General features: G+C 45.1%; 1 protein-coding gene across 5 annotated transcripts in view; it reads left to right on the top strand.

Annotated features, from left to right (window-relative positions):
- SH3KBP1 (SH3 domain containing kinase binding protein 1) overlaps positions 1-20,971 on the top strand; it is a 329,089-nt gene that overhangs the window by 81,394 nt on the left and 226,724 nt on the right. The window contains exon 1 of one of the 5 annotated variants that reach the window (XM_034649070.1): positions 1,826-1,970. The exons of 3 other annotated variants lie outside the window; for them this stretch is intronic. In XM_034649070.1, the coding sequence (XP_034504961.1) occupies positions 1,920-1,970 (51 nt within the window). In that variant the 5' untranslated portion in view covers positions 1,826-1,919. Of the gene's footprint in view, positions 1-1,825; positions 1,971-20,971 lie in introns of those variants that run through there. One more of the 5 variants, XM_011236653.3, reaches the window with a different exon arrangement.

The following is a 20,971-nucleotide window of genomic DNA, read 5'->3' as shown; positions in this document are numbered from 1 at the left end:
TATCCGATGTGGATGGAGGAAGTTTCTTTAACAGGGAGATTTCTCCTGAATGAGTATCTGCCCCCATGCAGCTTATTTTAAAAATAGCTTTATTGAGATCTAACTTGCACACCGTACAATTCACCCATTTGAAGTGTCCCATTCGATGGTTTTTGGCATATTTACAGAGTTGTGTAACTATCACCAATTTTCATACACGACCTTCATGCCGAGAGAAACCTTGTGCCCATTTGCAGTCCCTCCCCATTTCCAAGCCCAGCCATAGGCAACCAACCACTCATCTTTGTCATTTCTTCTTTTTCCTTAACATTAAGGGGAATGTCTCCTGTGAGTGTATTCACTTCAAGGAGTCTCTGCCCAAATACAAACTCTTGCTCTTGACTTCCCAGCTATTGCTCAGCCCTCTGCTGTCAGCAGTGATATTTGCTGTCTCACCTAATGGGCGGGCTACAGGGTGGGTGGACCCCAAGGGCCGTGTGTTCATCTGCTCAGGGTGACATCAGAGACCGGTGTGCTTTTTTTCTGTCCTCTGCAGTTGTCCTGCCAGTAGCTTCGGCCCAGGACCGGTGTCTCTGTGGTTGTCAGGCAGCTGTAGAATGGCATGGCCTGGCAGTGGGGCCCTCTGCTTCCTTGTTCGCAGCTGGCACATAGGAGGAGTCCCTGTTTGTGTGAGTTTAGTTCCTGTTGCCCACCCTGAACCGAAGATTGCCTTAGAATTAATGAGTCTGCCCCTCTGCAGCTGGGAGGGGGCTCTCTGGGGGAAGGGTGGCTACCTGTGCCAGACCACTAGTTGACTTTGCTGGGGAAGGAGGAAGGGAGCCACCTCTGCTGGGTAGGCTCGTGAATCATGGTATAGGAGCTGACCCTAGCTTTATGTCTCTGTGAAAAGCATCATCAACTCAGGTCTCACCAATTCAGGAGTTCATCCTAATTGGTCAGGGGGTGCACTCAAGTTTATGTTTGGACAATGTAATAGTGTGGGCGATAGTGGGAATGGTGGTAACATGAACCTGTGTGGGAAATAAACGATTTAAGTCTCATTAGAAAAACCTGTTTGCTTTAGGATAGAAATGCTTAAATATATGACTAGTAGTAAATGCTAGAAAATTGTTCTTATCTATTTATTAAGTTAGTCCCTTGGAATATCTCCTTGGGGAAAAAAATGAAATCCTGTCCTGAATATGTCAGTATTTGAGTTATATGTGAACTTGAAATTAACAAAAATTGACTTTCTTTCAAGTATAATTCACGCTTCACTAAGCCAAGTAGACATTCTGCCAGTTATTTGGACTTTATTAAATTTTGCTTTATATGTAATAAAAAAATTCAAGGTAAGCCTCTGCTTTGCAAAATAACTTACTTGATTAGGAACTGTATTTTCAAATCTGTTTTGGAGTGAGGTTTGTCCTCATGTAAGTAATGAGTGTTTGCTGGTGCAGCTCTTTAATGGTGAGAACGGATGTTGAAGAAAGCAAACACCATATGCCCTTTGTTTCCCGTGCATGTCCCCTCCTGGAGGCTGGGTGGAGTGGTTCAGCTGTCTCGAATAATCTCCATTTTGCTGTTACTGCAGACTTTGCGGTTCTCCCACTCTTCTCTCCGATGTTACAACTTCTTCCTCTTCCTCCTCCTCAGTCAGAAAGGTTCCATGCTCTCAAGTGCCAGAGATTGGATTAATTTTGAAAAATGAGTTTCCCTTGATTTGTGACAGAAATTAGTGCAGAGAATAAAAAAAAAAAAAACCACCCAGTGTGAATGTGTAGTGGGAGGGGCAGGCGGGTTGGGTACGGGACAGGATGCTTAGAATAATTCTGCTGCCAAGTGAATCAGAGACTTGCAGCTCTCGGCAAGCACGGAACATACTCCCAGCCAGAGTTCAGACACAGTCAGCCCGAAATCACCACTCCATACTGCACAGAATGGACCCTTCCACAGCCAAAGCCCCGAGTGCTGCAGACATGCCTGAGACTGTAAGTAGGCCATACATCTGGTTCCATTGGTCTTATGTCTGCATCTTTTGTAGCCTGTTGCCTGACTACTTCTTAGGCCAGGAGGAAGGAGGCATGATGGGGAATTTGGTCCCAGCTCTGTCCTTCCGAGATGGTGAGCAATACTGTTTTCCACTCGGACCGGGTCTCAGTTTTCTTGTTTGCGGCGGAAGGGAATTTCTTTCCCCAGGCGTTCCTCTGTGACAGAAGTGGCTTTTGGAGCCCCTTTCGTAGTGGCATCTGTAAAGATTTTGGACAGCCTGTCATCTGGTGTGAGGGTTCTTCCCTTCTCCTGACTGCAATCGATGAGTTTTGTCCACGGGATACCCCAGCCAGCGGAGCCTTCTCTCCCCGGCCCCCCCCAAGGCATTCCTTTCATCAGTGAAGTGTCCCTATCAAGGGCTGGGAGCGAGTAACATTTCTGAGGCAGCTGGCAGGTTTGGAAGCCTGGGATGAAGCCAGGTGTGGAATCCAGCTTCCCTGTGATGGGAAAGAGAGAAGAATGAGATAGAAGGTGGGACAGAAGTCAGCTTGAGGTCTCTTCAGAGCACTGTCCTGCTGCTAGATGCCAGTCAAGCTGGCAGGCAAAGCTCAGATCTTCACTGCCAACTTGGGCAACTAACAAATATCTCTCCTCATCTTACTCTTCCCATATGAAAATCACTATCTTTTCACTTCATGGGATTGCTGGATTGTTTGAGTCACAAATGTGAAAGTAATTATTACTTGGTAGGCATTTGCTAAGTGATGTATTTTTGCCCTTTGTCCCCCTTCTCTTTCCTTAGTGGAATATTGTACCATCAGTGCAAGCACCATGCTGGGCTCCAGAAAGTGCCACCCGTGTTGCCATCGTGGCTTCTTTCAAGGCAGCCTTTGTGGCCTCCAAGCTCTCTTGCTTGGTGTCATAGATTTGACCTTGGTGTCAGCTTTGTTCAAGACCAGAGCCCCAGGTTGTCCTTTTAGCCTATAGGTAAGGTGACCCCCTAGGACAAGGAGGTCTCGGGTAGATGGTGGGAGTGGGTCATGCTGTGTCTCAGAGATCCATTTGAATTAAGGATTGTGGGGGACAGGGGACCCAATTCAGGAGGCCACGTGATGAATCCTAGAGGAATAGTGATAATTCAGAAGAGCCATTTCTCATTCAGCTTTGAGTTTCCAAGTTATGGATACCTATATTCAGCAAGTGCAAGGGAGAAGAAAAAAAAAATCTTGAAGAAAACTGCTCAGCAGTTGATCTGATTTCTGATTCAGAAGTAGGCGTAGGGCACTGTCATGGTGACATTCCGCCTGGTTGTTTTAGTTAACCCGTTCATGGGTTTAGGCATCCCGCATGCACATCAGTTAGTTCCCAGATGCCTTCCACCATTATGGGCGTGTGTCTGTTTAGGGGACTTTCTAGAGCCTATCTTGTTAATTAGTTTTACCATGTGCTTTATCTTTGTTAACTGTGAATTAATTGCTAATAAGAGTGTTTTCTTGTCAGTCACAAGTTCTCCCACCCCTTTCCCTAGTTGAATTTCTTGTATTTCATCTGGTATATAGGCTAAAATTGTTTGCCTTTAGCTGGCAAGATTCCTCCATAATGGTCCGCGAGTTCTAACACGGTGCTAATTTTTATCACTGATTTTGGAGACACTGTATCATCTGTACACTTTGTTTGGCGTGCGATGATGTAACCCACATCAAAATCATGTATCATGGTGTTCCAGCCTTCAGTAGCTCTCTGTTGCTCTTCTTTGAAATCCACTCTCTTTCCCATGACTGCCTGCGCCTCGTGTAGCCTGGCACACGCCTACTTTTCCAGCCTCGTGGCTGATGCCCTCACACCTGGCCGCTCCCTTCCACCTCACCAGCGCCCTGGCTGCCCCCGCTCCCGCCTCGCCCTGTCCAGCTGCCGCACCAGCCCAAGCGCTTGCGCTGCCCTCTCCCTGGAGCGCCCTTTCTCAGGCTCTTGCTTGGTTGGCTTGCTCTGCTTTCTTTCAGGTGTTACTTGGAGAAGCCCCTGGGCCATCTTAAGGGACTTCCTCCATCTTAAGTTACCTTTCTCCCTTCCTGTCACATCACCGTGTCTATTTTTTGCAGAGCACTTATAACACAGCCTGTGAATCCCTGGTTACCTCACTGGTCTGCTTGGCACTCGCCGCCACCCCCACTGGAATCTCCACCCCGGGGCTGGCGGGTGCCTTGTCTGTCTTATTCCACTGTAACCCCAAGCCCCTGACTCAGTTCGCAACACACGGTAGATTCTCAACAAAGATTTCTTAAATGAGTAAGAGGTTTTGGATGATCGAAGTTGTGGATGACTTTTCAGTAGTCTGTGACTATGAGCTGGTAAAGACAGTTGCATCATCTCTGTGCTGGCCGCTCCTGGCCCCATGGGCCTTCATCACTGGCACTTTGGGAGCATTCCAGACCCCGAGGCCCTGTTTCCCTGTCCTGGAAAGCTGGTGGCTGGTATCCGGAGTAACCCTCTAACTGTTTGAAGCATCATTTTTGTTCTCAAAATGAAAACCACCTGTCTTCAAAGTAATTTGTTTAAAACAAATACTTATTTCTTTACCGAGGCCTTCCTCCCCTTCTGCCTTTCCCCCACGTCCTGCCAAGAATAATGGGAAAACCCTCCTATCTTGGAGAGTGGTTTGCCCTCTGGTCAGAATCCAAAGCTGGACAACTTATGACCCAGGGTGCCGAGCAGTAGGTTTTCCCTGCCCTGCTGCTCTCAGATGTTCACACTTTGTTCTCCCGAGGGGCTCCAAAGGGTCCTGTGATGGGGGCTCAACCTTGGTCCTGCCCCACTTTCCACGTTGCCCTTTAACCATCCTCCCTCCAGGTAAAGAACCTAGCCCAGGGCGGCACAGAGATGACAGCAGGGGTGGGGACAGTGTCTGAGTAGTGTTCTGTCGTGGGCTGCTTGCCAGCTCCCTGACACCTTATACCACCTCCAGGGAGAGGCTACGCTTGCCAGCATTTTAGAGACGGTGTAGCGAGGCTCACAGAGATGAGGTAGGTCATAAGTAGCCAGGATCAGAACCCAGGTCTCTCTGGCTTCCAAATCCGTATATTATTTGTCGGTGTTCTCAGCGTTTCTCGGGTTTTGTTTTGTTTTTGCCATGTTTTTCAGTTAAAAAAGCTGGCAACTTCGTGGAGGTAGACGTATGCACACGTGGAACTGTGACAAATTTCCTGAATTAATAGTTGCCTTCACTGTGCGTGATGCGTTCTTACGTGCTTGTCAGCACATAGCAGGACTCTGTTCCTTTTTAAGGCCGAGAAATATTCCATTGTGTGTGTATGCCACCGTTTCTTTATCCATTCATCCATCAGTGGACATTGAGCTGCTTCAGTATCGGGGCTGCCCGCCGCTGGGAGAGGGGAAAGGTGGGGTGCTGTTCAGGGGGTATAAAGTCTCCGTCCTGCAGGCTGGCTCCATTCTAGAGCTCTGCTGTACAACGTGGCATCTACAGTTAACAGTACTGTAGTGTGCACTTAAAAATTTATGAAGAGGGTAGGTCTCCAGTGTTAGTACCCCAATGGCAAAAAAAAATGCCAGGGAGGATCTCCTAAATGGATTGTGTGGCCCACTAATTGGTTGCAACCCATGATTTGAAAATAGTTGGAAAAACGCTGGTGTAGGTGATAGGTCGGTGCTTACTTTATGTAGAGGTTTATATGATGAAAGCTACTTTTAAAAATGTTTATCGCAGTAGAACCTACACATAGAAAACACACACGAGACTACAGCTTGTTGAATTTTCACAAACTGAACACATCTCTGTAAACAGCACCAGATCAAAACACACGCCATTGATTTAAGCTTCTTTGAATCAAGGCAGGCGTGCAGTGCACCAGAAAGTGATGTGCCCTCAGTTTGTTCTGAATGTGCACGTGCAGCTTACTTGATAGAATCTTTTTAGAGGTCCTGTGTTTTGTGTTTCCAGTGGCAGGGCCTGACTGGTATTTTAGGTCTAACAACTACTGGAGCGGAACCAGGCTTCTGTAAGGACCATCCGAAATGGCCGCAAAAAGAGGCTGAGGATATGCCTGGTGAACCGTGTACGACGAGGAGGAGGGAGGGCCAGGCCCCACAGTGGGTATGGAGACGCTCGGCTGTGCGAACTTCTGGTGATAGTAATTGAGACCAATTTTACTGAAATGGGGTGGGGGTGGGGTGGGGAGGGAGCTTGTGATGAGCGTTCCAAACCCCTAGAAGTCAATGTACTTTTGTGCAAAATAAAGAACATTCACCTCTCACAGTGAGTATTGATTTTAGAGAAAATTCTTTTAGCATACCAAATCAACGTTTTTCTTGGCCAAAGACCTAAATGTATCTCAGTACCAAAGCAAGCTAGATTAACTTTGCTTTCATATTGTATGGGTTCTGTAAGGTTGTCTTGGACAAACTATACCTAATTCCTCATCGTGGCATATACGTAGAGATGAAAGGGAGTGAGATGCTTGAACGTGCTTTTAAGCATTATGTGCTGTTACAAAGTTTTATTAATCTCTTTGTGAGACGCATTGATAGCTTTTAGTCAGACCGCAATCGCTTCCTTGAATCAGGGAATTTCGGATAATAATAAATCCTTTTGTCTTTGTTGATTAGATAAGCTCTTATTCATTGTTCATTTTTGTGAAGGAGACTTTGAACTCTTACACATTTAATGTGTGTTTCCTGGCGTTCTGGACCTATAGTGTTCACTGTGGGTCTGTGTTTAAATTCTGTATTTGTTGTGGAAGAAAAGTCCTGGGACTGTAACAAACACACCGTGGAACAGGGTGGGGGCACCGTGCTGGGGACAGGGAGCTGGTGTATCTGACTTACCATTCCTTTCTTGGTGCCCAGCTTCAGGCCATTAAGCACCTGCTGAGTGAATGGAAGGAGAGAGGAAAGACTGCTAGCTAGGATTTAACGGCGTGTACTGCGTGCTTTGTCCCTTTTATCCTAGTTAGTCATTACCACAAGCCTGTGAGGTGCGTACTGTTAATATTCTTTAGAATGACCTCACATCCTTGTTTGCCAAGGGACGGTTCTGGTGTGTGCCTGCTATCCTAGCATTGACAGTGATTACACCCTCTTTCACTCTAAAGTGTCCTGATTCCAGTAATTGGTTCACTCTGAGAAGACATGAAGAGACATTTTTCTAAAGAAGACATACAGATGGTCAACAGACACATGAAAAAATGCTCAACATCACTGACCATCAGGGAAATGCAAATCAAAACTACAGAGAGGTATCACCTCACACCTGTCAGAATAGCTAAAATCAACAATGTAAGAAACAACAGGTGTTAGTGAGGTTGTGGAGAAAGGGGAACCCTTATGCACTGTTGGTGGGAGTGCAAGCTGGTGCAGCCACTCTGGAAGACAGTATGGAAGGTCCTCAAAAAGTTAAAAATAGAGCTACCCTACGATCCAGCAATTGCACTACTAGGTATTTACCCAAAGAACACAAAAATACTACTTCAAAGGGATATAAGCACCCTGATGTTTGTATCAGCATTATCTGCAATAGCCAAATTACGGAAACAGCCCAAGTGTCCGTCTACTAATGAATGGATAAAGAAGATGTGGTATATGCACACGCATGCACACATGCGCACGCACACACACACACACACACACGAATATTATTCAGCCAAAAAAAAGAATGAAATCTTGCTATTTGCAACGACATGGATGGAACTACAGAGTATTATGCTAAGTGAAATAAGTCAGTCAGAGAAAGACAACTACCATATGATTTCACTCCCATGTGGAATTTAAGAAACAAAATGAATGAGCAAAGGGGAAAAAAAAAAGAGAGGCAAACCAAGAAACAGACTCTTAACTCTAGAGAATGAACTGCTGTTTACTAGAGAGGAGATGAGTGGGGAGATGGGTGAGACAGGCGATGGGCACTAAGGAGGGCACTTGTCCTGATGAGCACCGGCTGATGTACAGAAGTGCTGAATCACTGTATTGTACACCTGAAACTGATATTACACTGTAGGTTAACTAACTGGAACTTGAATAGAAACTTTAAAAGAATAGGTTTGCTCTCAGATGTTGTGGTTTGGATTGACAGATGGGGAAACCGAGGGCACAGAGAAGCTGCGTCTCTCCCTAATGCCACCCAGCTAGTGGCATTAGGATCCTTTCCTAAGAGTCTGACTTCAGATTTTGTCGTTCGATCACTAAGTTTTGCTGCCTCACCACTTAGGCCAAGGAATATGTAGTGGAAAAAAAATGCTCTCTGTTTTTCAGTCTCACTATTTAGTAAAAATCACTGCTGTGATGTGTGATTCAGGGCAGACAGACTGTGCTAGTGAAGACCCATGGAAACTCTAAATGTGCTTTCCCTCATAAAGCTGGACGCCTAGTATCCCAGAACGCTAGGACCATTCACAGGGGCCTGGTGCTTCCTAGTTTACTAAACCCTTTCCCCTACATCATTCTGTTGAAACTTCATGTGTACCCTGTGAGGTGGGAGGCAGTATTTCCATCTTACGAAGGAGGATGGGTGATCTGCAGGATGATGTGGTCACCTGCCCAAGGTTTTACAGCCAGAAAGGGAGCTGATCCAGGATTCACTTCCTATTCTGCCTCCATCATCAGCACGTGGGCCTCGCAGCCAGGCGTGCTTACACAGCTATTTTGAGGGTGCTTCTCATGGAGGATTAGAAAGTCCTTTGAAGACTCATTACCATAACACAAGGTTACTGTAGCACAAGCCTTGGCTCTGTCTACATTTTGGGCCACTTAAGGCTATTGTGGGGGACCATGCCCTGTAGGCTGTTGAGTAGCATCCCTGACCTCTACCCACGCCAGTAGCACTTCCCTCCCTCCCTCCCTTCCTCAGATGTGAGAACAAAAAGTGTCTCCAGACAGTGTCAAATGTCCCCTAGGACACAGTTGCCCCTGGTTAGGAACCACTGGCCTGAGTTCAATAGCAGCATTTGAAAGAGGGAAAAGGACAACCTTGAAAATGTCAGACCTGTCATTTTCCTGCTCTAGTTTCTAAAGCATCAGAAAAACTATCAAAAGACCCACAAAGGGGTAGAAAAGGGAACAAGCAGCACATTTCATGTTGGATTTGGTTCCATGGAAGAGCGTTGGGTCTCCCAAGGAAGGATATGATAGCCAGCGGTTTTTTTACTTTAGAAATCACACAATTAAAAATGTTTTTTAATAGAAAAGTTAGAATAGAGATCAACTGAAAAAGGCACATGTGCTGTCTCCTGGGAGCCTGCTGCCCAGAGATAACCACAGTTCACATGATGCTTTACCTCCTTCTAACCTTTTCCAACATGCATATATCAATCTTCCAAATAGGGCCATGCCACAAATGCTATTATAATCAGCTTTTTTTTTTTACCTTACATGTGCCGCAAATACCTTTCCATATCTCTAATATAGAGCTGCAACATTTTAAAAAAAGATTTTATTTATTTATTTGAGAGAGAGAGAGAGTGAGTGACCATGCACAAGTGGAGGTGTTGCAGACAAAAGCAGACTCCACACTGAGCAGGGGGCCGGGTGCGGGGCTCAATCCCAGGACCCTGAGATCACCACGACCTGAGGCAAAAGCAGATGCTTAACCGACTGAGCCACCCAGGCGCCCCTAGAGCTACAAGATTTTTTTTTTAATTTATTTATTTGACAGAGATAGAGACAGCCAGTGAGAGAGGGAACACAAGCAGGGGGAGTGGGAGAGGAAGAAGCAGGCTCATAGCGGAAGAGCCTGATGTGGGGCTCGATCCCATACCGCTGGGATCACGCCCTGAGCCGAAGGCAGACGCTTACCCGCTGTGCCACCCAGGCGCCCCTAGAGCTACAAGATTTTTAATGGCCGCATCATATTTCTTTGTACGGTTACAGTATAATTTATTCACTTGGTCTCCTATTGTGCACATTTGTTTCATTTCCAATTTTGTTTTTTGCTATTACATGCAAAACTATGATGAGGATTTATGTGTGTGTGCCCACGCCCTTCACAGCCTTCCCCCCCCCTTATAGAAATAAGGAAATTTTATCATCCATTGAATAAGATCCCTAATTTGTAGTGAGCTGGATTACATTTTGAATATATTACATAACTTTGCCCCTGAAAATTATGGAAAATGCATTAATAAAAATTAGATTATGCATTAGACGTGCAGAATGGGGTGTGGAAAGTTCTTTGGTTTTCTGATTAAAGGATGACTAAAAAGAAGCCATGTAGGTTTCATGCCCTATTCATGAAAACCGCTCGTAACTGTAGAGCACTACTTCCTGAGTAGGAATTACAGCCCCGTAAAGATCACTGAATCTGCCTTTAAGAGTTTGTTCATTGCTGAGAGAAACTTAGGGCTATGTTCTCATGAATTTTCATTGCTCATGGAGTTTTCTTATATGTGTTTAAAATGACAAAATGAGGGGCACCTGGGTGGCTCGGTTGGTTAAGTGTCTGCTTTCAGCTCAGGTCATGATCCTGGGGTCTTGGGATCGAGCCCCACGGGTTCCCTGATCAGTGGGGACCCTGCTTCTCCCTCTCCTCCCCACTCATGCGCTCTCTCACTATTTCTGTTGCTATCTCTGTCTCTCTCTCTAATAAAAAAATAAAATGATAAAAACTTGTGGTAAAACCTTTAAATAGTACAGAAAAGCTTAAATAAAGTTCCCTCCTTTACTCTGCCTTTGTATTTTTTTTCATTCTCTAGAAATTTTCTATGCATATACAAACATTAAAAATGTTCAAAGGCTTTTTTCAAAACCCCACAAACTGGCCAACTATACGCAAGGTCTGATCTAACTAGCTTTCTTCAGTTAACACATCTTTCCATGCCTACACCTTATCCTGTTTAATCGGTGCCCTGTTTGGGGTTGTTTCAAGCTTTTCTTTCTCTCATGCAGCAAAGTGGTCTATTTTATTTATTTTTTTATATTCTATTTATTTATTTTTAAACAGTCTATTTTACATGAGTCTGTAGGCTACATGCCTAGCAGTGGGGGGGGGGTTGGGTTAAGAGTCTGTGCCCATAGAATTTTCATAGATATTGCAAAATTGCCCTTCCACTGGGAGTAGCTGGACTTGTTGTATCAGGCATTTTTTTTCCTGCCTGGCATAAACTGTGGATTAATACATTGGGAACACAAAGGTTGACCAATCCATGGGAAGGGCCATCAGGGTTAGGAGGCCACTGTCTTGAGGGTGATCAGGAAGGGGGATATGTGTTTACTGGTTTTCTCCTGGGATTGGCCAGAAACTGGCTTTTACTTTTTTCAACCATGGAGTAAAAAGTATGTGTGTAAAGCCAGGAGACAATACCCAGGCAGGCAGCTTTCTGGTAACATTTGATGACGTGTCTCAGAATCTATGTAGCAAATGTACCAAATGCACTGTGTAAATATGTAATGTAATAAATGTAAATGTAATGTGCTCTAATCATTTCATCATCATTTTCCACCCCTCTTTATCTCCTCCACGAAGTCTTTTCTGATGTTTCTCCATTCCCCATCTTCATCTACTCCATGCTATTTTTTGCACTTTCCTTTTATAAAAAAAAAAAAGATCATTATGGCCAATATTGCATTTTATTGTTGTATTATCTTATTTTTGCCCAACTGTGTTTCCCTGATGAAATTTGGACCAACACTTGGTCTCTAGTCTTTGTCACCCTAGTGTGGTGTTGGCACATACGTATTTTGATCGGCTGATTGCTTTGGCATTTTCCTTATTTTATGGGGTCCCTGTGCTTGGTAAAGGAAGACTGTCCCTGGATACCCCCATTGTTAGTCCCCAGAAAGGTGCTCATTAAGGTCTCTGTCGCCTCACTTGTCAGCGTGGTGCTTTCCTGCTGGGGAAGGGCCCAGCAAGGTGCCATCTTTTATTGATTTGGTATTTGAAGCAGTGGAGGGTGGCAGACATTGGAAGATGTTTCTGTGAACCCCAGTGGGCACAGAAGCTGCCACAGCCCGGCCTAATGGCATGAAGGGCCTGTGTTTCTGAGAAGCTGGGGGCTTTCTGATGGGCACTGCCAATGTTCGCTTGCTGCAGTCTTGGCCAGGATTTTTTGAGTTGTCTGGGGTTAGCCACCCCAAGGCTGAGACACAGAGAGGAAAGCAGGTCTCAGGAAACCTCTCATATGTCAGTGAGCCTAAAACTGGGCCACCTCTTGGGGTGCACCCCCCTTTCCAGTGTTCTTGCTAATGCTAGGAGGTAGTTGTTGGGGCTCGGGGCCCCTGCCCCGGATGGTGAAAGCTCAAGTCTGCTTAGGTTCAGCCTCTGGCTGGGCTCCTGGGAGGGGGGATAAAGGGGCCATCCTCTGCTTCCTCCCCAGCCCTTTCTCTCCTCTACTTTCTCTGAGGGCTTACATCTGGGGCCCTGGTCCCGTGACTCTGTTGGGAGCTTCCCGGAGGGTGGCCTGGAACCCCAGCAGAGAGTCTTTTTTTTTTTTAAAGATTTTATTTATTTATTCGACAGAGATAGAGACAGCCAGCAAGAGAGGGAACACAAGCAGGGGGAGTGGGAGAGGAAGAAGCAGGCTCATAGCGGAGGAGCCTGATGTGGGGCTCAATCCCATAACACTGGGATCACACCCTGAGCCGAAGGCAGACGCTCAACCACTGTGCCACCCAGGCGCCCCCCCAGCAGAGAGTCTTAAAAAAGAAACAAACTAAAGAACTTTTATTTATTTTTCTTATTGTTCAAGTAATAAATGTTCTCTTACAGCAAATAAAGGAGACTTTTTGGAAGCAGGCATTGTGATCCAAGGAAAATGGCCTGTGGAGCCAAATGGTTCTAGATTGGAATGTGGGCTCTGGGATTTTTTCCTGAAGGAGCTGTTATGAGCTGAATTGTGTCCCCTCCATATGGTGAAGCCCTAACTTCCAGTGCCTCAGGATGTTACTGTATTTGGAGACAGGGCCTTGAAAGAGGTAGTTGAGGCCCTAGGGTGGGCCCTCCTGCACTCTGATTTGTGTCCTTATGAGAAGAGGGGATGAGGACACAGACGCACCGGGGATGTGTGCACAGAGCAAAGCCCATGTGAGGACACAGCGAGAAGGTGGCCATCTGCAAGCCAAGGAGACAGGCCTCACATGAAGCCAGGCCTGCCGACACCCAGCCTTGGCCTTGGCCTTCCAGTCTCCAGAACTGCAAGGAAATACATGTTTGCTGTTGAAGCCCCTCAGGCTGCAGTATCTGTCAAGGCAGCCCTGGCGAACAAATATAGGGCCTTCTAGCAAGTCAGCTCCTCCGGTTTTGCTCCCCCCTCCCTGAGGAGAGGACCACAACACCTACTTCTCAGAGTCCAGGCGAGGGATGGACATAATGCCTGGTTTAGAGTAGGTGTTCACAAAGGGAGCTTGTGATAAAGCTCATTTAGTAATATAATGGTAGAAACCACCGCCACCTCTCCCACCCTGGTTTTCTGACCTCGACCTGATTTGAGGGGTTTTGTTTGTTTGTTTGTACTTTCTTTTTAAGTCCTTTTCAAACAGGGTTGCCAGGAACTCCTGGGATGTGGGGGAGGCAGGCACTTCATGGGTCTAGCAAGCAATGAAGTATTTGCTTCTGAGCCCTCCTGTTCCTTTTAACCTCATCACGTACCGGCCCTCCAGGCACACTTTTATTTGGAACAACGATGCTGCTGCTAAGATGGGCTAAAAGCGACCTCGGGTGCGGCGTGTTTACCGCCCCTGACGTCCCCTACGTTCCTCTGCTTGGGCTGCTGCAGCAAAGCGCTGCACCCAGGGGCTTCAACAGCGGAAAAGTGTGGTCTCGCGGCTGTGTGCTGGAAGGCCGAGATCAGCATGTGCGCAGCGCTCTTTGCTTCTGCGAGCCATGAGGGAGCGTCCGTTCCATGCGCCTCCTCTAGCTTCTGCTGGCTTGCTGGCAGCCTTGGGCTTTCATGGGTCCATAGAGGCATCACCCTGATCTCCGCCTTCATCTTCACGGGACAGTCTCTGTGTGTGTGTCTCCGTGTCCAAATCTGTCCTTTTTTATGAAGCTGTCAGGCACACTGGGTGAGGGCCCACCCAAAGGACCTCATCTTTAACCTGATTCCCCATAAAGGCCCCGTTTCCAAATAACATCACATTCACAGGTAGTGGAGGGGAAAGCTGTAACATGTTTTTGGGGAACAGAGTTCAAGCCGTACAGCAATTCTATCAGAAGCTAGTGTGCCATCAGTGGGTCTGTGCCAGCGGCGGCAGCTGCCTGGACAAGCGCCCTGGTCTGGCCCGCCCCTCCTGCCCAGCATGCGGCTTTCAGCCCAGAAGTCACCTCCTCAAAGAGGCCTTCCCTGGCCTCTCGCAATAGAGATGGATTGAACGATTAAGTAGATTGCGGAGCAAGATTAAAATGTGACTGAGAAGTGTGCTGATGTGTTTCCCTTAAAAGTGGGAGAGGGCTTGTCTCTACCCCACAGAACTGTTACTTGTCGCTTTCTTGTGTATGTCAGCTGTGTCACCACTACAGATGGTATTTCAATAGCATTTTATGCCTGTGAATTGCGACGTCGGGCACCCTCCGAATGTCATCATGTTTCCTGTTCTGTGTACAGAGCATGGCGAGAGGACTCTGCTTGTTGGATTTGGATTTTTTTTTTGTAGTGACTCACAATTTGATTATGATGTTACAATAATTCACAGAGCAAAACTGGCTAGCACCCTTCTCTGAAGGCCATCCCAGGTCTAGAAAACCTGTGAGTTAAGAGTAAGAGAAGCGTTTACTGATTGTAGTTAATCAGTTAGTGTTGACCGAGCATGTTCTATCTGCCAAAGCCACGCTAGGTGCTGTGCAGACGCAGAGCTCGTGTGCGCGATAGTCATGGCCTCCAGCACCACACAAATCAAACCGTGGCATGAGAGTGTGTGCTATAGAAACGAAGTAGGAAGGAGTGTTCACTGTGGGCCCGGGGTCAAGAAGGGCTTGGTGCAGAAGCCGAGCTTAGTTTGGGCTGTGCCTGGAAGGGAAAGAGGTCCCAAGAACAGGAGGAAGACTGTGCACCTGAGACAGGGCCAACACAACATTGCTAAGCTCTGTTAATGGTTCCAGTGTGCACTGAGCCACCTTGTTTGAATAAAACTAATTTTGTTCAAGGGGCACCTGCGGGGCACAGTTGGTTAGGTGTCCGACTCTTGGTTTTGGCTCGGTTCTGATCTCAGGGTCGTGAGATCGAGCCCCACGTCAGGCTTTTTCAGAGTAGAGTCTCCTCGGGTTTCTCGCCCCCCCTCCCTCTGCCCCTCCCCAACGAGCGTGCTCTCTCTCTAAAATACATAAATAAGGGGCGCCTGGGTGGCTCAGTCATTTGGGCATCAGACTTTTGGTTTCTGCTCAGGTCGTGATCTCAGGGTCCTGGGATCGAGCCCCATGTCAGGCTCTGTGTTCTGCTCAGAATCTTCTTGTCCCTCTCCCTCTCCCTCTGCTCCTCTCCCTGTGTGTGCTCTCTCCCTCTCTCTCTTTCCCTGTTTCTCACTCTCTCTAAAATAAATAAATAAAATCTTTAAAAAAATCTTAAGGAAAAAAGTTTAAAAAATTTTTTAAAAACTAATTTTGTTCACAACATAGGTATGATATGGTTTATGACAGGAAAATATTGGAAACAAACAAAGTGCCCTTCAACCTGGGAAGAGTAAATTATAGTATATCCAGGAAATGAAATACTCTATAGCCAGAAAGAAGAATGCAAACACTTTTTACTGAAATGGAAAGACTTCCCAAATATATTGTCCAGTGACAAAGGCAAGTTACAGAACAGTGTGAATGATACACTAATGTATGAGAAACTGGAAAATATCCAAGAAACTAATTACAATTAGGAGCAGTAGTGGTAATTACCCAGGAGTGGTAAACTGGGGTAATGGGAGCCAGAGCACGTGTGCCCATGCATGCATTTTCGAGATTTGAACGACGTAAATGTATCCTAGTCAAAAAGCTACAAAGAAAGGTGTGATGTTAGTAGCATGTCGTCATACTGTTGCTACTCTTAAATGGATGTGAATGTCTCAGACGCTTTGTCTTGGGAGTACATAATGAATGACGATAACCAGCTGCACTAGACATCTAAGGGGTAAGCTCTTGCATTTGCCCCGAGAATGAAATTCTCTTCACCAGCTTTTCACTATTATTGGTTGTCGCTAGAAATGTTTCAAACATAAACTAGAATAGAGAGAATGGTATAACGAACCCCTTTGTACCCATCATCCAGTTTCAACAGTTGTCAGCTGCTGGCCAATCTTGTCTCATTGCTTTTCCCTTCTCCTTACTGTCCCCCATCTACTCATGACCTTGATTCTTCGGAAGGCTGTACCTTTCCGATTGTGTTATTTGGAATTATTACTCTATTCTCCTGAGTCCCACCACGGCCCCAGAGATGCAGAGCAAATTGGATGCTTAAAGGTGGAAAAAAAAAAAAACAACTTTAATAGTTTGGCTCATCTCAGGTGCATCTTACTTTACTTAAAAAAATTTTTTTTTAAATTGTGGTGAAGTACACATAGCATGAAACTTACCGCCTTAACCATTTTTAATGGTATAGTTCAGTAGTGTTAAGCATATTCATGCTATTGTGCAGCTGATCTCCAGAACTTTCATCTTGCAAAACTGAAACTCTGTACCCATTAAAACAACAACTCCCCATTCCCCCCTCCCCTCAGCCTCTGGCAACCACCCTTTACTTTCTGTCTCTGTGAATCTGACTACTTTGGGGACCTCATTTATATAAGTGGAATCATCCGGTATATGTCCTTTCTTGACTGGCTTATTTCAGTTAGAAGGTCATTAGGGTTCATCTGTGTGGTAACATGTGTCAGAATTTTCTTCCTTTTTAAGGCAGAATGATATTCCATTGTAGGGCTGTATCACATTTTGTTTATTCATTCATCTGTCAGTGGACTCTGGGGTCAACTTTACTTTTTGCCCCCTCTTAGAATATAGGATTGGGCGCCTGGGTGGCTCCGTCAGTTAAGTGTCTGCCTTCAGCTCAGGTCGTGATCACAGTGTCCTGGGATTGAGTTCCGCATCAGGCTACCTGCTCAGTGGGAAGCCTGCTCCTTTCTCTCCTGCTGCTGCTCTCCCTGCTTGTGTTCTCTCGCTCCCTCTCCTCCCTTTGTCAAATAAATAAGTAAAAATCTTTAAAAGAAAGAATATAGGGTTCCATGGCTCATAATAGTTTGATGCAATAGCACATTTGAATGTAGCATACTAAGGTCCTCTAGTTAAGGGACTAATTCTGAGTCATTTGAGAGTTTTCATGCCAAATACTTGACTTGAAAAGACCAGCAAACTTTTCTTTCTGCTCTTTTGACCGAGAGCACCTTTCTCTCAACAAAGCTCTTATATTGAGTTTTGTCTCTCACTGGATTAGATTACGAATTTAAAGAGAGTAGGGCAGGGACTGGGGAGGTAGCTCCCTTTGCCCAGTACCTGGCACTGTGCTTGGTGCTGGCTGGGTGCTCCAGATATATTTGTTACAGAATGAACCGTACTTTGGGCAAGGCAAATAACGGTATGTGTGTAATGAGGCAGGTGAACCAGATGAATTCTAAGGCTCCTTTTGGTTCTAATATTGTTTGGATCCATTATTAAATCTGATGATGAAAACTTCCGACTCTGGAAGACAGGAAAGTAGGGGGTGGAAGAGACACATTTTTGGATAGATAAGATACGTTTTAATGCCAATTACATTATACCCCAGAGGTAGGTGGTCCTCTACAAATAGAACCATCCCAGGATATAGTATCTCTTTAAACAACATTTTGGATTTGAGATTTCCTCTTTGTGTGCTGGTAACATTGTTTGAGTAGCAAAAGCTACCAGCTAGAAAGTATTTTGAGTTTAGCTGAAGTGTGTACCACGTTTCCTAGATATACATGGATAGAAAACAAACCTCCACTTGACGTCATCATCTTTACAAAGAATCCCATAGGAAGTCTTAGTGATAATTTTACCACGAGAAGAAGTCAAAGCAATAAGCAACAGAGGAAAATGAAGATTCCAGAATTAGAGCTCAGAAAGCTGGTAAGAAAATATGGAGGGAGATGTGATTTGGGTATTGAAGCTTGATTTACTGAACTTTGTGCTGGTTTCTGCATTTTTGTTTTAAGCCTGGTTTCCAAAAGTCTCGTTAGCAACCAGATGGTCGTCAAATAATTGATATATGTTCATTTTAAGCCCATTTGGGCAACAGTGGCCTGGATTTTCCAGTAGAAAGATTGAGTAATTCTGTTGGCTTCTGAATGCCAACAGAGTTTTTTGGGGGGAAGTTGAGTTCTCTTATGTCTTGGAAGAAACCCCTGGAAAATTGGAACCAATGAATTGATTGCATGATGTACTTGGAATAGAATTGAAGACTATGGAGTCAGTTTATTTCAGTTTACAAACACCCAGCCTTAGAAGTGGTTAAATTTGTAAAATTAGAGAATTTTTTTGTACGTTTAAAGTTTTTCCCCCCATTTGTTTCTGAACCTTGAGTTAATGAATATGAATAGACATTTAAAATACATTCCTCTGATTTTATTCCCCATTTTTAAAGAGTTGTTCAGAACTCTAGGATCTGCTATTCTATCATCTTACTAAATGCTTTTCAAAGGAAGAAAATTCTTTTTTTAAAAAGTGGGGCTTTGGGGTACCTGGCTGGCTCAGTTGTCTTAGTGTGCAACTCTTGATCTCGGGGTTGGGAGTTTGAACGCCATGTTGGGTGTAGAGATTACTTAAATAAAAAGAAAACTTTTTTTTTTAAGTGGGACTTGCAGTGTGAAAAAGGGTCATGAGTTGTCTCCTTGATCAGCAAGCCTTAATAGTCTGTTTTTGAACTGGAGAAACACATTGGCGATTGTGGGAAGGTGCTAGTAATCAGCACACTGTGTTGCCGAAAACAGTGAAAAAGGCATTCATGCTCTGTCTGAAGAGCCTATTATAGTGGTGAGGATCCCTCAGTGCCTGTCGGGGTGGAGACAAGGTAATGGCAAAGAGCAGCAGTGCTGTGGAGGGAGATGCCTTTTTAATTAGGTGATACTGCTCAGATTGTCACTAGGTGTTTCCAGAAAGAGCCTGTCTTAAAAAAAATGCCGTGCGCTCTCTGGGTCTGTGTGGTATGAGGCCTTCCTTTCCTCTCCTCCCTCCCGCCACTGTGGTTGGCTTGTCTCCACTGTTTTGGGTAGTGACCTGGGATCTGAGTGGACCTTGTACCCAAGCCCGCAGCCGTAGGGCTCTGGGTGGCACCAGCCCCAGATACCTCATTGCTGGGAAGATCAGTTTCCTGTGGCTGCCACAACAAGTTATCACAGCTCCAGGTGGGTTAAAGCAACAGAAATGTTTTCTTTCACAGTTCTGGAAGCCAGAAGTCCAAAATCCAGGTGTCAGCAGGGCCGCACTCCCTCCAACGGCTCTAAGGAAGAATCTCTTCTTTGCCTCTTCCAGCTTTGGGGGATCCTGGCCTTCCTTGGCTTCCTTGGCTTGTGGCCACATCACTACAGCCTCTGCCTCTGCTTCCACATCACCTTTCCCTAGGTCTGCCTTCTCCCCATGTGTCTCCTGGGATCCTTGTCATTGGATTTCGGGCCCACTCAGGTCATTGACAGTCGTCTCTTCATCTCAAGATCTTTACTTACATCTGCAGAGATCTCTTTTCCAAATGAGGTCACAGTTCTGGCTTCTGGGAATAAGGATGTAAGACCTATCTTTTGGGTGGGGGGTAACCATTCAACCCTCCACAGTGAGAACGCCAAGCCAAGATGGGGCCTCTGCAGAAACCACACTGGGGGCCTTGAGAAGGAAGCAGAGAGAAAGAAACCCTTCTTGGGTAATACTTTAGAGCAACTTGTGTTTGTATTTTGCTTATTTAATCACCGTCATCATTGTCATTATTATTATGTAGTAAATTATATACGACATAAAAGTTACTGTTTTAATCATTTTACGTGCACAGTTCTGTAGCAGGAAATATACTGACGCTGTGGTGCGACCCTCACCACTATCCATCTCCAAAACCTTTTCATCTTGCCAAACTAAAACTCTCTACCCATTAGCCACTAACACCCCACAGAGCCTCCCCTCCAATTATTATTGTTTTTAAATCTTTTCAATTTTTTTTCTATTTTTAGAAACACCATGTGATCTTTTAAAAATCTGCCTGGTCATTGAAAAAACACTAAAAAAAAAAAAGAACTTTATTGAGGCATGTTTTACCTATTACATAAATCACTCATTTCAAGTAAACACTTTAATGATTTTTAGTAAATGTACACAGTTGTGTAACTGTCACCATAAAATGTTTTAGAACATTTTCACCACCCCAATAAGATCCTTCATGCCTATTTATAGTTACTTCCTGTTCCCACCCCCAGCCCCACTGGCCTTCTGTCTGTTTCTATGGATTTTCCTTTTCTTGATGTTTCATATAAAGCTTTATTTAAAACTGAAAAATACATTTTTCCTGGATTGTAATATACAGAGAAATACAGCCTCATCCCCTGGGAGCTTGTTAGAAATGCAGACTCTCAGGCCCCACCCTGGACCTATTGAATCAGAATCTGCATTTTAACAAGATCTCCAGGGGATTCTTACACATAGTAGATTTACAGAAGCACTGATATATTGTATTTACTTTGTCCCCTTAATATATTAGGAGCATTTCCCCCAAATCGTTAAATCTCTCCTGAGGACATTTCAAATCCCATCATAAGAGTATACCACAATCTATTTAGCCAGCCAATTCAGGGCAGACATCAGGTTTCCCATCTTTTTTGCCACTGAAAATAAAACTGTGATGACCATTTTTGTATGTAAATCTTTGTGCAGTTTTCTATCCACTGTGTCAGTAACTCCATTTGTAGGAATTTATCCCAAGGCAGTAATTGTAAATATACTGCTAAAATTGAGAACGTGCATATATATGCTGATCAGGGTAGTTGGCCGTTTAATGCACTGGTTTCCTGCAAACCAGACCGGAAGCCCCGCAGATAGGGGACGTCTGGATCCCCAACATGCGATGTTAGAGCCTCTTGCCAACTTTCCCTT

This window comes from Ailuropoda melanoleuca, chromosome X (assembly GCF_002007445.2).
Source record: "Ailuropoda melanoleuca isolate Jingjing chromosome X, ASM200744v2, whole genome shotgun sequence".
Classification (NCBI taxonomy): domain Eukaryota; kingdom Metazoa; phylum Chordata; class Mammalia; order Carnivora; family Ursidae; genus Ailuropoda; species Ailuropoda melanoleuca.
Note: the sequence above shows the minus strand (reverse complement) of the source record. Positions and strands in the feature narration are given on the sequence as shown.